Here is a 17684-nt window from a genome sequence, read left to right on the forward strand (position 1 = left end):
GAACAGGAAGGTACCTGTCAGCTCCCCAAGCTAACCCAACACCTAGTAGGTCTGGAACAGGAAGGTACCTGTCAGCTCCCAAGCTAACCCAACACCTAGTAGGCCTGGAACAGGAAGGTACCTGTCAGCTCCCCAAGCTAACCAACACCTAGTAGGCCTGGAACAGGAAGGTACCTGTCACGCTCCCAAGCTAACCCAACACCTAGTAGGCCTGGAACAGGAAAGGTACCTGTCAGCTCCCCAAGCTAACCCAACACCTAGTAGGCCTGGAACAGGAAGGTACCTGTCAGCTCCCCAAGCTAACCCAACACCTAGTAGGCCTGGAACAGGAAGGTACCTGTCAGCTCCCCAAGCTAAACCCACACCTAGTAGGTCCTGGAACAGGAAGGTACCTGTCAGCTCCCCAAGCTAACCCAACACCTAGTAGGCTCTGGAACAGGAAGGTACCTGTCAGCCTCCCCAAGCTAACCCCAACACCTAGTAGGTCTGGAACAGGAAGGTACCTGTCAGCTCCCCAAGCTAACCCAACACCTAGTAGGCCTGGAACAGGAAGGTACCTGTCAGCTCCCCAAGCTAACCCAACACCTTAGTAGGCCTGGAACAGGAAGGTACCTGATCAAGCTACCCCAAGAGTAACCCAACACCTTAGTAGGTCTGGAACAGGAAGGTACCTGTCAGCTCCCCAAGCTAACCCAACACACTAGTAGGCTGGAACAGGAAGGTACCTGTCAGCTCCCCAAGCTAACCCAACACCTAGTAGGCCTGGAACAGGAAGGTACCTGTCAGCTCCCCAAGCTAACCCAACACCTAGTAGGTCTGGAACAGGAAGGTACCTGTCAGCTCCACAAGCTAACCCAACACCTAGTAGGTCTGGAACAGGAAGGTACCTGTCAGCTCCCAAGCTAACCCAACACCTAGTAGGCCTGGAACAGGAAGGTACCTGTCAGCTCCCCAAGCTAACCCAACACCTAGTAGGCCTGGAACAGGAAGGTACCTGTCAGCTCCCCAAGCTAACCCAACACCTAGTAGGCCTGGAACAGGAAGGTACCTGTCAGCTCCCCAAGCTAACCCAACACCTAGTAGGCCTGGAACAGGAAGGTACCTGTCAGCTCCCCAAGCTAACCCAACACCTAGTAGGCTGGAACAGGAAGGTACCTGTCAGCTCCCCAAGCTAACCCAACACCTAGTAGGCCTGGAACAGGAAGGTACCTGTCAGCTCCCCAAGCTAACCCAACACCTAGTAGGCCTGGAACAGGAAGGTACCTGTCAGCTCCCCAAGCTAACCCAACACCTAGTAGGCCTGGAACAGGAAGGTACCTGTCAGCTCCCCAAGCTAACCCAACACCTAGTAGGCCTGGGAACAGGAAGGTACCTGTCAGCTCCCCAAGCTAACCCAACACCTAGTAGACCTGGAACAGGAAGGTACCTGTCAGCTCCCCAAGCTAACCCAACACCTAGTAGGCCTGGAACAGGAAGGTACCTGTCAGCTCCCCAAGCTAACCCAACACCTAGTAGGCCTGGAACAGGAAGGTACCTGTCAGCTCCCCAAGCTAACCCAACACCTAGTAGGCCTGGAAAAGGAAGGTACCTGTCAGCTCCCCAAGCTAACCCAACACCTAGTAGGCCTGGAACAGGAAGGTACCTGTCAGCTCCCCAAGCTAACCCAACACCTAGTAGGCCTGGAACAGGAAGGTACCTGTCAGCTCCCCAAGCTAACCCAACACCTAGTAGGCCTGGAACAGGAAGGTACCTGTCAGCTCCCCAAGCTAACCCAACACCTAGTAGGTCTGGAACAGGAAGGTACCTGTCAGCTCCCCAAGCTAACCCAACACCTAGTAGGCCTGGAACAGGAAGGTACCTGTCAGCTCCCCAAGCTACCCAACACCTAGTAGGCCTGAACAGGAAGGTAGCAAACCAGTAGGCCTGGAACAGGAAGGTACCTGTCAGCTCCCCAAGCTAACCCAACACCTAGTAGGCCTGGAACAGGAAGGTACCTGTCAGCTCCCCAAGCTAACCCAACACCTAGTAGGTCTGGAACAGGAAGGTACCTGTCAGCTCCCCAAGCTAACCCAACACCTAGTAGGCCTGGAACAGGAAGGTACCTGTCAGCTCCCCAAGCTAACCCAACACCTAGTAGGCCTGGAACAGGAAGGTACCTGTCAGCTCCCCAAGCTAACCCAACACCTAGTAGGCCTGGAACAGGAAGGTACCTGTCAGCTCCCCAAGCTAACCCAACACCCCAACTGGTGGTGAAGTTTTAAGTTTTCTGAGATTTTTATATATATACTGTATATCATTTATATTTCAAAATGTTTTATTTGTTAGGGGACATAAAAGACTGTAAAAACACCAGCAAATCAACTCCAAGTGGTTTTTAATTTAGGATATCTGTTCCAAAGTATTCCCACGTATAATACACAGATACTGTATATGTGATATCGTATACAGATGTAAGCAAGGTTGGAAATGATTATGTTTTAGTCAAATATTATATCTGTTTGGTCTACTTGCGGTCCAATTTGCAGTCTACAAATGACTTGTAATTATGTTCAGCCCCCCCCCCCCCCCCCCCCAAACATCCAGTCAAGACAAAATCATCCAGCGGCTAAATCTACTTGACGATCCCTACTGTAGAGTGTCCACCCACTCTGCCCAGAATGGGTGAAAACACCCTTCGCTAATGAAATTTCACTTCCTGATGTTATAAAATGCATTTTACCAAGACAAATATGATTCTTCATGTTCTGAATTATTCAGTGAGGTCTTTCTCTAAGATACCATCAGTAACCTAAGAGGTCCGAGGATAAGCATGGAGATCTGTTGACAGAGTGGATACCGCTTTCTTAGCAGCGACTGTTCAAGACAGGACATGTTGTGGTGGTCCTCTGCAAAGCTGTTTCCGCGTGTCGCAAAAAAGGAAAAACTAACGAGCCGAACTGCATATAGAAAGATTTAGAAAATGATTTCAAAAAACGTGCGGGACGCTCGATGCTCCAGTGTTATTTGAGAGAAATCTTCTCGAAACAGAACAAAAATAAATTGTAATTAAATACATTTTTTCATTATTATGAACATCAAATTCTAAAATATGAAAATTCTACAATACACAATACTATAATACTGTCATTTCTCAAATATCTATCTTACCTCTATATTATTTTATGTCCTCTGGGTTCGAGATGAAGATGACGCGTTCAATGGTGAGCCTAGTCAGTTAGCTTTAACGTCTCTCACAGCGTCCATCATCGCTGATGCCATGCTATTTCCCAGATTTATTAATAACCACTTTTTTTCCACTGGCCTCCATTGATTTACTCGCCTAAATTCTTTCCGTCCTACAATGGTATAAATTCCAATAACATGTGAATGGATTATAATATATACATGAAAGGGAAAGTAAAGAGGGATATCTAGTCAGTTGTACAACTGAATGCCTTCAACTGAAATGTGTCTTCCGTATTTAACCCAACCCCTCTGAATCAGACAGGTGCGGGGGGCTGCCTTAATCAACATCCACGTCTTCGGCGCCCATGAGGTTTGTACCTTTGGTTCTCTCGGGGGAGTATCTAGACAATTAACGTATTATGTCACCCATTGGTCAAAATCTGTATTTTTGATTGCAAACCCTACACCCAGGCTCCCCTCTACACGTTCAGAGAGAGACCTGATCTCCCCTCTACCCGTTCAGAGAGAGATCTGATCTCCCCTGTACCTTTTCAGAGAGAGATCTGATCTCCCCTCTCCCTTTTCAGAGAGAGATCTGATCTCCCCTCTACCCTTTCAGAGAGAGATCTGATCTCCCATGTACCCTTTCAGAGAGAGATCTGATCTCCCCTCTCCCCATTCAGAGAGAGATCTGATCTCCCCTCTCCCCTTTCAGAGAGAGATCTGATCTCCCCTCTCCCCTTTCAGAGAGAGATCTGATCTCCCCTCTACCCTTTCAGAGAGAGATCTGATATCTCCTCTACCACTTCAGAGAGATATTTGATCTACCCTTTCAGACAAAGATCTGATCTCCCCTCTACCCTGTCAGAGAGAGATCTGATCTCCCCTGTACCCTTTCAGAGAGAGATCTGATCTCCCCTCTCCCCTTTAAGAGAGATATTTGATCTACACTTTCAGAAAGAGATCTGATCTCCCCTCTCCCCTTTCAGAGAGAGATCTGATCTCCCCTCTCCCCTTTCAGAGAGAGATCTGATCTCCCCTCTACCCTTTTTAGAGAGAGATCTGATATCTCCTCTACCACTTCAGAGAGATATTTGATCTACCCTTTCAGACAGAGATCTGATCTCCCCTCTACCCTGTCAGAGAGAGATCTGATCTCCCCTGTACCCTTTCAGAGAGAGATCTGATCTCCCCTCTCCCCTTTAAGAGAGATATTTGATCTACACTTTCAGAAAGAGATCTGATCTCCCCTCTACCCTTTCAGAGAGAGATCTGATCTCCCCTCTACCCTTTCAGAGAGAGATCTGATCTCCCCTCTACCCTTTCAGAGAGAGAGATCTGAGCTCCCCTCTATCCTTTTAGAGAGATGAAGATCTGATCTCCCCTCTATCCTTTTAGAGAGATAAAGATCTGATCTCCCCTCTACCCTTATAGAGAGAAAAAGACCTGATCTCCCCTCTACCCTTTCAGAGAGAGATCTGATATCTCCTCTACCACTTCAGAGAGATATTTGATCTACCCTTTCAGACAGAGATCTGATCTCCCCTCTACCCTGTCAGAGAGAGATCTGATCTCCCCTGTACCCTTTCAGAGAGAGATCTGATCTCCCCTCTCCCCTTTAAGAGAGATATTTGATCTACACTTTCAGAAAGAGATCTGATCTCCCCTCTCCCCTTTCAGAGAGAGATCTGATCTCCCCTCTCCCCTTTCAGAGAGAGATCTGATCTCCCCTCTACCCTTTCAGAGAGAGATCTGATATCTCCTCTACCACTTCAGAGAGATATTTGATCTACCCTTTCAGACAAAGATCTGATCTCCCCTCTACCCTGTCAGAGAGAGATCTGATCTCCCCTGTACCCTTTCAGAGAGAGATCTGATCTCCCCTCTCCCCTTTAAGAGAGATATTTGATCTACACTTTCAGAAAGAGATCTGATCTCCCCTCTACCCTTTCAGAGAGAGATCTGATCTCCCCTCTACCCTTTCAGAGAGAGATCTGATCTCCCCTCTACCCTTTCAGAGAGAGAGATCTGAGCTCCCCTCTATCCTTTTAGAGAGATGAAGATCTGATCTCCCCTCTATCCTTTTAGAGAGATAAAGATCTGATCTCCCCTCTACCCTTATAGAGAGAAAAAGACCTGATCTCCCTTCTACCCTTTCAGAGAGAGAGATCTGATCTCCCCTCTACCCTTTCAGAGAGATATTTGATCTCCCCTCTACCCTTTTAGAGAGATAAAGACCTGATCTCCCCTCTACCCTTATAGAGAGATAAATATCTGATCTCCCCTCTATCCTTATAGAGAGATAAAGATCTGATCTGCCCTCTATCCTAATAGAGAGATAAAGATCTGATCTCCCTACTATCCTTATAGAGAGATAAAGACCTGATCTCCCCACTATCCTAATAGAGAGATAAAGATCTGATCTCCCTACTATCCTTATAGAGAGATACAGATCTGATCTCCCCTCTACCATTTTAGAGAGATAAAGACCTGATCTCCCCTCTAACCTTTTAGAGAGATAAAGACCTGATCTCCCCTCTATCCTTATAGAGAGATAAAGACCTGATCTCCCCTCTACCCTTATAGAGAGATAAAGAGCTGATCTCCCCTCTACCCTTTTAGAGAGATAAAGATCTGATCTCCCCTCTACCCTTTTAGAGAGATAACGACCTGATCTCCCCTCTAACCTTTTAGAGAGATAAAGACCTGATCTCCCCTCTAACCTTTTAGAGAGATAAAGACCTGATCTCCCCTCTACCCTTTTAGAGAGATAAAGACCTGATCTCCCCTCTACCCTTATAGAGAGATAAATATCTGATCTCCCCTCTATCCTTATAGAGAGATAAAGATCTGATCTGCCCTCTGCCATTATAGAGAGATAAAGACCTGATCTCCCCTCTATCCTTATAGAGAGATAAAGATCTGATTGCTCCTCTACCCTTTTAACCCTGCCATAATATCCACAAACTGAACATAACTGCCCCCTCTAAACATAATGCCTAGAGTAATGATCAACACTGTCACCGTGGAGATGATCGATAAAAACAACCTCTGTCACCGTGGAGATGACCAATCAAAACACATTCTGTCACCGTGGAGATGACCAATAAAAACACACTCTGTCACCATGGAGATGATCGATAAAAACACACTCTGTCACCGTGGAGATGATCAATAAAAACACATTCTGTCATCGTGGAGATGACCACATATATACACACACACATACATACAGACATATATACACACACACACACACACACACACACCAGCTGTAAAGGATGGTGGAGGAGACAGAAGAAAGTCTTTGGGTTAGGCCAGATCCTGGAGTGTTGCCTGGTCCTGGAGTGTTACCAGGTCCTGGAGTGTTACCTGGTCCTGGAGTGTTGCCAGGTCCTGGAGGGTTACCAGGTCCTGGAGTGTTACCAGGTCCTGGAGTGTTACCAGGTCCTGGAGTGTTACCAGGTCCTGGAGTGTTACCAGGTCCTGGAGTGTTACCAGGTCCTGGAGTGTTACCAGGTTCTGGAGTGTTACCAGGCCCTGGAGTGTTACCAGGTCCTGGAGTGTTACCTGGTCCTGGAGTGTTACCAGGTCCTGGAGTGTTACCAGGTCCTGGAGTGTTCCGAGATAGTGCTAGAATTCCTGAAATGCTTGCAGTGGTTCCAGAAACATTCCTCAGAATAAAAACCTGTACCTCTTTATAAGCAGGAACGTTGGCCGCAGAGCTCAGTTAAAAACAACTCAGACCAGCCACGGGAGAGGTAAAAACCCTGGGTTAGTGTTTGTTTGACCAGCCAAGTCTTTATCAAACAATAAGGCCCTGTTCCAACACATCAATATGCCACCCTTCCTTCCTGCCCTCCTTGAAGGGTTATGGCTAGAAAACACCAATTCATAATTAGTCCTTTAATGTAATGATTCTGAACGCTCTCTCAAGTCCCAATTTTGAAGTTTTAAACTCTCGCAGGACTTTGATATCACTCTAACAATTGCTGCATCCCATCTAGCCAAAACCTCCTTGACGTAGTTAGTCACTAGTCAGATTTAACTGGATTGGTGAAGGCAATCTCGTGGAACCCTCACTTTCATTTATCCCTTTGTCAGTCATAGGACAGGTGGAAGTCATATGGTGGGAAACCACCAATCCCATAAGACTACTGGTGGCTACGGGAACAGAAAGACAATGGCATGTAGCTGTGAAGTTGCTCTGAGTTTGGACTGTAGTTTGGGCTGTAGCTTAGACTGTAGTTTGGGCTGTAACTTGGACTGTAGTTTGGACTAACTTGGACTGTAGTTTGGGCTGTAACTTGGACTGTAGTTTGGGCTGTAACTTGGACTGTAGTTTGGGCTGTAACTTGGACTGTAACTTGGACTGTAGTTTGGGCTGTAACTTAGACTGTAGTTTGGCCTGTAACTTGGACTGTAGTTTGGCCTGTAACATGGACTGTAGTTTGGTCTGTAACTTGGACTGTAGTTTGGGCTGTAACTTGGACTGTAACTTAGACTGTAGTTTGGGCTGTAACTTGGACTGTAGTTTAGACTGTAACTTGGACTGTCGTTTGGGCTGTAACTTGGACTGTCGTTTGGGCTGTAACTTGGACTGTAGTTTGGCCTGTAACTTGGACTGTAGTTTGGGCTGTAACTTGGACTGTAGTTTGGACTGTAACTTGGACTGTCGTTTGGGCTGTAACTTGGACTGTAGTTTGGGCTGTGACTTGGACTGTCGTTTGGGCTATAACTTGGACTGTAGTTTGGGCTGTAACTTGGACTGTAGTTTGGGCTGTAACTTGGACTGTAGTTTAGACTGTAACTTGGACTGTCGTTTGGGCTGTAACTTGGACTGTCGTTTGGGCTGTAACTTGGACTGTAGTTTGGGCTGTAACTTGGACTGTAGTTTGGGCTGTAACTTGGACTGTAGTTTGAACTGTTGATAGTTTGGACTGTTTATAGCAGCGTTTCCCAGCTCTGTCCTGGGGGACCAAATTGGTGCATGTTTGGGTTTTGTCCTTAGCACAACACAGCTGATTCAAATAAGCCAAGCTTGATGACGAGTTGATTATGTAAATAAGCTGTGTAGTGCTAGGGAAAACCACCCAAAATGTGCACCCCTTGTAAGGTCCCCAGGACTGAGTTTGGGAAACATTAGTCTGTAGGAAAATGTTCTCAGGCTGACATTTCCCTCACATATCCAGGTCCACAGATGTTTATGGATACGCAACCCCTGGAGAAAGACGATCAATACAAAAGGGAGGGGTCAGGCGAGGTAATTGGCCGTCAGGGAGCAGAGGGGATTGGCCGTCAGGGAGCAGAGGGGATTGGCCGTCAGGGAGCAGAGGGGATTGGCCGTCAGGGAGCAGAGGGGATTGGCCATCAGGGAGCAGAGGGGATTGGCCGTCAGGGAGCAGAGGGGATTGGCCGTCAGGGAGCAGAGGTTTAATATTAGCTTTAATATTGGTGATAAATAAATTCCTGTGAAGGAAGGAAGGAAGGAAGGAAGGAAGGAAGGAAGGAAGGAAGGAAGGAAGGAAGGAAGGAAGGAAGGAAGGGAGCTCCCTTTCACCAAGGAAAAGACACTGACTCCCTGAAACACTGTACTGATGCTGTGGGTAGACTGTAATTTCTCTGTTACTGGAAGTCGGAGGTGATGCCTGTGTGTGTGTGTGTGTGTGTGTGTGTGTGTGTGTGTGTGTGTGTGTGTGTGTGTGTGTGTGTGTGTGTGTGTGTGTGTGTGTGTGTGTGTGTGTGTGTGTGTGTGTGTGTGTGTGTGTGTGTGTGTGCAACGTGTGCCCTTACAAACTTTACACATCCATCTTCTCTTCAAGGTCAGACGATTATGAGCAGCTAGGGTTGTGCTTCCTGTATTGATTTCAGGCAGACACATGATCTGATGTCTACATTAACATTGTATGATAACAGGCCCCCAGTCTGACAGATTGTGAAGCAGTGAAAGCTTACAGTTCACATACGGGAGACTAGTCATACAACTGCAACCTGGATATGTTTAAAATTAAATGCTTTGCCAGGGTTCTGAAGTGTTCTGGTAGGTTCTGGCAGCATCTCAGTATTTACCTGCTGTCAAAATGTCACCTATCAAGTGGTTGATTTAGTCATGACAAAATGTCACCTATTGAGTAGGGGATTTGGGCATGACAAAATGTCACCTATCGAGCAGGGGATTTGTGCATGACAAAATGTCACCCATCGAGCAGGGGATCTGTGCATGACAAAATGTCACCATCGAGTAGGTTGATTTGGGGGTGACAAAATGCCACCCGTCGGGCAGGGGATTTGTGCATGACAAAATGCCACCCATCGGGCAGGGAATTTGGGCATGACAAAATGCCACCCATCGAGCAGCGGATTTGTGCATGACAAAATGCCACCCATCGGGCAGGGGATTTGGGCATGACAAAATGCCACCCATCGAGCAGCGGATTTGGGCATGACAAAATGCCACCCATCGAGCAGCGGATTTGGGCATGACAAAATGCCACCCATCGAGCAGCGGATTTGGGCATGACAAAATGCCACCCATCGAGTAGGGGATGTGGGCATGACAAAATGCCACCCATCGAGCAGGGGATTTGGGCATGACAAAATGCCAACAGGACGGAGCTTCCATTCCTCCTCTGCCTGTGTTGCCTACTGTCTCAGAATCAGACTGTTATGTGACGTTCTTCTTTCTGTGAGCTCCATTAAAGTGACTAGTGATACCTTCATTGATCCATTTATTAAAGTGGCTAGAGATTTGAGTTTGTATGTTGACAGCAGCCTCTCTGGGTTGGTGATGCATGTTTATCAGTCTGATGGCCTTGAGATAGAAGCTGTTTTTCAGTCTCCCGGTCCCTGCTTTGATGCACCTGTACTGATCTCGCCTTCTGGATGATAGCGGGGTGAACAGGCAGTGGCTCGGGTGGTTGTTGTCCTTGATTATATTTTTGACCTTCCTGTGACATCAGCTACTGTAGGTATCCAGGAGGGCAGGTAGTTTGCCCCCCGTGATGGGTTGTGCACTACCTTCTGGACAAGCCAAATTTCTTCAGCCTCCTGAGGTTTAAGAGGCGCTGTTGCGCCTTCTTCCCCACGCTCTCTGTGTGGGTGGACCATTTCAGTTTGTCTGTGATGTGTACGCTGAGGAACTTAAAACTTTCCACCTTCTCCACTACTGTCCCGTCGATGTGGATGGAGGGGGGGGGGGGGGGGGGGGGGGCTCCCTCTGCTGTTTCCTGAAGTCCACAATCATCTCGTTTGTTTTGTTGACGTTGAATGAGAGGTTATTTTCCTGACACCACATTCCGAGGTGCCTCACCTCCTCCCAGTAGGCCGTCCCGTCGTTGTTGGTAATCAAGCCTACCACTGTAGTGTCATCTGCAAACTTGATGATTGAGTTGGAGGCGTGCATGGCCACGCAGTCATGGGTGAACAGGGAGTACAGGAGAGGGCTCAGAACGCACCCTTGTGGAGCCCCAGTGTTGAGGGTCAGCGAAGTGGAGATGTTGTTTCCTACCTTCACCACCTGGGGGTGGCCCATCAAAGTCCAGGACTCAGTTGCACAGGGCGGGGTCAGGACCCAGTGTTTCACCTTAATGATGAGTGTGGAGGGTACTATGGTGTTAAATGCTGAGCTGTAGTGAACAGCATTCTTACGTAGGTATTCCTCTTGTCCAGATGGGATAGGGCAGTGTGCAGTGTGATGGTGGACCTATTGGGACGGTAAGCCAATTGGAGTGGGTCTAGGGAATCAGGTAGGGTGGAGGTGATGTCTCTCCAAGTCTCTCCAAGGCGACTGGAAACATGACCGAATACAAACATTGTAGTTATTCCCTCTGCAAGGCGACCAAACAAGCAAAGCGTCAGTATAGAGACAAAGGAGAGTTGCAATTCAACGGCTCAAACACAAGACGTATGTGGTTGGGTCTACAGACAATCACGGATTGCAAAAAGAAAACCAGACAAATTAAACAACTTCTTTGCTCGCTTTGAGGACAATACAGTGCCACTGACACGGCCTGCTACTCGCCTGTGGGCGCTCCTTCTCCGTGGCAAACGTGAGTAAAACGTTTAAACGTGTTAACCCTCGCAAGGCTGCAGACCCAGACGGCATCCCTAGCCACGTCCTCAGAACATGCGCAGACCAGCTGGCTGGTGTGTTTACGGACATATTCAATATATCCCAGTCTGTTGTTCCCACATGCTTCAAGATGGCCACCATTGTTCCTGTTCCCAAGAAAGCTAAGGTAACTGAACTAAATGACCATGCGTGTGTGTTTGTGTGTATGCATCGGTCCAACACAGGCCCATGCACTTGAAAACACACACACACACACACACACACACACACACACACACACACACACACACACACACACACACACACACACACACACACACACACACACACACACACACACACACACACACAGCGCACAGTGCCACAGGTGTAAACCCCTCTTCCCCTCCTGTGAGTGAGTATAATCCACAGCAGCACTAATAGCATTACCAGAGCATAGCAAATCTCCTTAGCACCACGCCAGGGACCAGGGGAACCCACAACTCCATCAAGTCACACAAACCACACACACACTACACTACACTACCCAGGGTGCTTTAGGAACCACACTCACACTCACAATGGCTACTACACTACCCAGGGTGCTTTAGGAACCACACTCACACTCACAATGGCTACTACACTACCCAGGGTGCTTTAGGAACCACACTCACAGCTCACAATGGCTACTACACTACCCACGGTGCTTTAGGAACCACACTCACAGCGGCTACTACACTACCCAGGGTGCTTTAGGAACCACAATCACAGCTCACAGGGGCTACTACACTACCCAGGGTGCTTTAGGAACCACACTACACTACCCAGGGTGCTTTAGGAACCACTACACTACACTACCCAGGGTGCTTTAGGAACCACACTCACAGCTACTACACTACACTACCCAGGGTGCTTTAGGAACCACACACACAGCTACTACACTACACTACCCAGGGTGCTTTAGGAACCACACTCACAGCCACTACACTACACTACCCAGGGTGCTTTAGGAACCACACTCACAGCTACTACACTACACTACCCAGGGTGCTTTAGGAACCACACTCACAGCCACTACACTACACTACCCAGGGTGCTTTAGGAACCACACTACACTACCCAGGGTGCTTTAGGAACCACACTACACTACCCAGGGTGCTTTAGGAACCACACTACACTACCCAGGGTGCTTTAAGAACCACACTACACTACACTACCCAGGGTGCTTTAGGTACCACTACACTTGCCATTTAGGTCCAAGAAAGGAACTACCAGCACACAAGGAGCCAGACAAATGGGAAACGTAGCAGGAGATACTTGAAAGAAATTGATCAGCGAGACAAGGAGCGAAGGATGGAGCAAAGGTTGTAGCGAAAGACTGCTATTCCTAGGAGAGAGAGAGGTATTCTGGGAGAGAGAGAGTGGTATTCTGGGAGAGAGAGAGTGGTATTCTGGGAGAGAGAGAGTGGTAGTCTGGGAGAGAGAGAGTGGTATTCTGGGAGCGAGAGAGTGCTATTCTGGGAGAGAGAGAGTGGTATTCTGGGAGAGAGCGAGAGTGCTATTCCTAGGAGAGAGAGGTATTCTGGGAGAGAGAGAGTGGTATTCTGGGAGAGAGCGAGAGTGCTATTCCTAGGAGAGAGAGAGGTATTCTGGGAGAGAGTCTAGGGTTAATGTTGTGGAGCTGGAGTTAGATGGAGAAGGCAGGAGGCTAGTGTAGGGTTAATGGTGTGGAGCTGGAGTTAGATGGAGAAGGCAGGAGGCTAGTGTAGGGTTAATGGTGTGGAGCTGGAGTTAGATGGAGAAGGCAGGAGGCTAGTGTAGGGTTAATGGTGTGGAGCTGGAGTTAGATGGAGAAGGCAGGAGGCTAGTGTAGGGTTAATGGTGTGGAGCTGGAGTTAGATGGAGAAGGCAGGAGGCTAGTGTAGGGTTAATGGTGTGGAGCTGGAGTTAGATGGAGAAGGCAGGAGGCTAGTATAGGGTTAATGGTGTGGAGCTGGAGTTAGATGGAGAAGGCAGGAGGCTAGTGTAGGGTTAATGGTGTGGAGCTGGGGTTAGATGGAGAAGGCAGGAGGCTAGTGTAGGGTTAATGGTGTGGAGCTGGGGTTAGATGGAGAAGGCAGGAGGCTAGTGTAGGGTTAATGGTGTGGAGCTAGATGGAGAAGGCAGGAGGCTAGTGTAGGGTTAATGGTGTGGAACTGGAGTTAGATGGAGAAGGCAGGAGGCTAGTGTAGGGTTAATGGTGTGGAGCTGGAGTTAGATGGAGAAGGCAGGAGGCTAGTATAGGGTTAATGGTGTGGAACTGGAGTTAGATGGAGAAGGCAGGAGGCTAGTATAGGGTTAATGGTGTGGAGCTGGAGTTAGATGGAGAAGGCAGGAGGCTAGTGTAGGATTAATGGTGTGGAGCTGGAGTTAGATGGAGAAGGCAGGAGGCTAGTGTAGGGTTAATGGTGTGGAGCTGGAGTTAGATGGAGAAGGCAGGAGGCTAGTCTAGGGTTAATGGTGTGGAGCTGGAGTTAGATGGAGAAGGCAGGAGGCTAGTGTAGGGTTAATGGTGTGGAGCTGGAGTTAGATGGAGAAGGCAGGAGGCTAGTCTAGGGTTAATGGTGTGGAGCTGGGGTTAGATGGAGAAGGCAGGAGGCTAGTGTAGGGTTAATGGTGTGGAGCTGGGGTTAGATGGAGAAGGCAGGAGGCTAGTGTAGGGTTAATGGTGTGGAGCTGGAGTTAGATGGAGAAGGCAGGAGGCTAGTGTAGGGTTAATGGTGTGGAGCTGGAGTTAGATGGAGAAGGCAGGAGGCTAGTGTAGGGTTAATGGTGTGGAGCTGGGGTTAGATGGAGAAGGCAGGAGGCTAGTGTAGGGTTAATGGTGTGGAGCTGGAGTTAGATGGAGAAGGCAGGAGGCTAGTGTAGGGTTAATGGTGTGGAGCTGGAGTTAGATGGAGAAGGCAGGAGGCTAGTGTAGGGTTAATGGTGTGGAGCTGGGGTTAGATGGAGAAGGCAGGAGGCTAGTGTAGGGTTAATGGTGTGGAGCTGGAGTTAGATGGAGAAGGCAGGAGGCTAGTGTAGGGTTAATGGTGTGGAGCTGGGGTTAGATGGAGAAGGCAGGAGGCTAGTGTAGGGTTAATGGTGTGGAGCTGGAGTTAGATGGAGAAGGCAGGAGGCTAGTGTAGGGTTAATGGTGTGGAGCTGGGGTTAGATGGAGAAGGCAGGAGGCTAGTGTAGGGTTAATGGTGTGGAGCTGGGGTTAGATGAAGGCAGGAGGCTAGTGTAGGGTTAATGGTGTGGAGCTGGAGTTAGATGGAGAAGGCAGGAGGCTAGTGTAGGGTTAATGGTGTGGAGCTGGGGTTAGATGGAGAAGGCAGGAGGCTAGTGTAGGGTTAATGGTGTGGAGCTGGAGTTAGATGGAGAAGGCAGGAGGCTAGTGTAGGGTTAATGGTGTGGAGCTGGAGTTAGATGGAGAAGGCAGGAGGCTAGTGTAGGGTTAATGGTGTGGAGCTGGAGTTAGATGGAGAAGGCAGGAGGCTAGTCTAGGGTTAATGGTGTGGAGCTGGAGTTAGATGGAGAAGGCAGGAGGCTAGTGTAGGGTTAATGGTGTGGAGCTGGAGTTAGATGGAGAAGGCAGGAGGCTAGTGTAGGGTTAATGGTGTGGAGCTGGAGTTAGATGGAGAAGGCAGGAGGCTAGTGTAGGGTTAATGGTGTGGAGCTGGAGTTAGATGGAGAAGGCAGGAGGCTAGTGTAGGGTTAATGGTGTGGAGCTGGAGTTAGATGGAGAAGGCAGGAGGCTAGTGTAGGGTTAATGGTGTGGAGCTGGAGTTAGATGGAGAAGGCAGGAGGCTAGTGTAGGGTTAATGGTGTGGAGCTGGAGTTAGATGGAGAAGGCAGGAGGCTAGTGTAGGGTTAATGGTGTGGAGCTGGGGTTAGATGGAGAAGGCAGGAGGCTAGTGTAGGGTTAATGGTGTGGAGCTGGAGTTAGATGGAGAAGGCAGGAGGCTAGTGTAGGGTTAATGGTGTGGAACTGGAGTTAGATGGAGAAGGCAGGAGGCTAGTCTAGGGTTAATGGTGTGGAGCTGGAGTTAGATGGAGAAGGCAGGAGGCTAGTGTAGGGTTAATGGTGTGGAGCTGGAGTTAGATGGAGAAGGCAGGAGGCTAGTGTAGGGTTAATGGTGTGGAGCTGGAGTTAGATGGAGAAGGCAGGAGGCTAGTGTAGGGTTAATGGTGTGGAGCTGGAGTTAGATGGAGAAGGCAGGAGGCTAGTGTAGGGTTAATGGTGTGGAGCTGGAGTTAGATGGAGAAGGCAGGAGGCTAGTGTAGGGTTAATGGTGTGGAACTGGAGTTAGATGGAGAAGGCAGGAGGCTAGTCTAGGGTTAATGGTGTGGAGCTGGAGTTAGATGGAGAAGGCAGGAGGCTAGTGTAGGGTTAATGGTGTGGAGCTGGGGTTAGATGGAGAAGGCAGGAGGCTAGTGTAGGGTTAATGGTGTGGAACTGGAGTTAGATGTGGCTGGTTTAATTGAGGCTGTTGCAGGGAGGAGGCAGCATGATGTATGATGTAATATCAATACACATCTGCACTGCTTCAGACCACTGCACTGTGAGCCAACCCTATCAGTCAACAAGTCCCATTACATACAAGACTCTAAATGGTGTGTGTGTGTGTGTGTGTGTGTGTGTGTGTGTGTGTGTGTGTGTGTGTGTGTGTGTGTGTGTGTGTGTGTGTGTGTGTGTGTGTGTGTGTGTGTGTGTGTGTGTGTGTCAGAAAGTGAAAGAAATAGAGAGAGAGAGAAATCTGAAGGAGAGACCAAGAGAGACCAGGAATGACCGACAGAGACCAACAGAGACAGAAAACCGAAGGAGGGACTGAAGACTGAAGGAGAGACCAGAAGAAACCAACAAGGACAGAAGAGACCAGGGGAAACCAACAGAGATCAACAGAGACCAGGAGAGAGTGTGTGTGTTTGAGAGAGAGAGAGAGAGTGTGGTTCCTGCTGTGGTGCCTGCTGTGGTTCCTGATGTGGTGCCTGCTGTGGTTCCTGCTGTGGTGCCTGCTGTGGTTCCTGCTGTGGTGCCTGCTGTGGTGCCTGCTGTGGTGCCTGCTGTGGTGCCTGCTGTGGTGCCTGCTGTGGTTCCTGCTGTGGTGCCTGCTGTGGTTCCTGCTGTGGTGCCTGCTGTGGTTCCTGCTGTGGTGCCTGCTGTGGTTCCTGCTGTGGTTCCTGCTGTGGTTCCTGCTGTGGTGCCTGCTGTGGTTCCTGCTGTGGTGCCTGATGTGGTTCCTGCTGTGGTGCCTGCTGTGGTTCCTGCTGTGGTTCCTGCTGTGGTGCCTGCTGTGGTTCCTGCTGTGGTGCCTGCTGTGGTTCCTGCTGTGGTGCCTGCTGTGGTTCCTGCTGTGGTGCCTGCTGTGGTTCCTGCTGTGGTTCCTGCTGTGGTGCCTGCTGTGGTTCCTGCTGTGGTGCCTGCTGTGGTTCCTGCTGTGGTTCCTGCTGTGGTGCCTGCTGTGGTTCCTGCTGTGGTGCCTGCTGTGGTTCCTGCTGTGGTGCCTGCTGTGGTGCCTGCTGTGGTGCCTGCTGTGGTTCCTGCTGTGGTTCCTGCTGTGGTTCCTGCTGTGGTGCCTGCTGTGGTTCCTGCTGTGGTTCCTGCTGTGGTTCCTGCTGTGGTGCCTGCTGTGGTGCCTGCTGTGGTTCCTGCTGTGGTTCCTGCTGTGGTTCCTGCTGTGGTTCCTGCTGTGGTGCCTGCTGTGGTTCCTGCTGTGGTTCCTGCTGTGGTGCCTGATGTGGTGCCTGCTGTGGTGCCTGCTGTGGTTCCTGCTGTGGTGCCTGCTGTGGTGCCTGCTGTGGTGCCTGCTGTGGTGCCTGCTGTGGTTCCTGCTGTGGTGCCTGCTGTGGTTCCTGCTGTGGTGCCTGCTGTGGTGCCTGCTGTGGTTCCTGCTGTGGTGCCTGCTGTGGTGCCTGCACGGATTCCAATGCCGGTGTGTGCCAGGTTGTCAGTGTGTGCCATGTGTTTGTGTGCGTGAGTGCGTGCTTACAAATGATAATAACAAATTACCTCCCTCCTCCAGCAAATTCAGAAGCTCTGATAACCAGACCAGTCCACCGAGACACATCAAAAACATTGAAAACAATATGATCAATAATCCAAGAGATGTAAGGCAAGAAGGATCCTGTCATCCAACGACTACGAAGATACAGATCTGTACCAGAGGTACAACAATGTCACCACGCCTTGTAAACTGGAACCTTCCGCATTGCGTACACATCTAAGTATAATATTAGAAATGCTGGTTCTAAATCCTGGGGGATTGACATCATGAGGGTGTTATATGGGCTTGGTGTAGTTACTGTATAATACTACAGGTCAGGGTGTTATATATTATAGTTACTGTATAATACTACAGGTCAGGGTATTATATAGTATAGTTACTGTATCATACTACAGGTCAGGGTATTATATTTATAGTTACTGTATCGTACTACAGGTCAG

The 17684-nt window shown here is 49.1% G+C and overlaps 1 protein-coding gene across 1 annotated transcript; it reads left to right on the forward strand.

Annotated features, from left to right (window-relative positions):
* The first annotated feature begins 16219 nt into the window (after nt 1-16219).
* On the forward strand, nt 16220-17280 carry LOC120040694 (ATP synthase subunit a-like). The gene is made up of 2 exons (XM_038985759.1): nt 16220-17176; nt 17263-17280. Exons 1-2 carry the CDS (start codon nt 16220-16222, stop codon nt 17278-17280), a joined length of 975 nt encoding a protein of 324 aa, XP_038841687.1.
* The last annotated feature ends 404 nt before the right edge of the window (nt 17281-17684 follow it).

Source organism: Salvelinus namaycush, unplaced genomic scaffold, assembly GCF_016432855.1.
Source record: "Salvelinus namaycush isolate Seneca unplaced genomic scaffold, SaNama_1.0 Scaffold3736, whole genome shotgun sequence".
Classification (NCBI taxonomy): domain Eukaryota; kingdom Metazoa; phylum Chordata; class Actinopteri; order Salmoniformes; family Salmonidae; genus Salvelinus; species Salvelinus namaycush.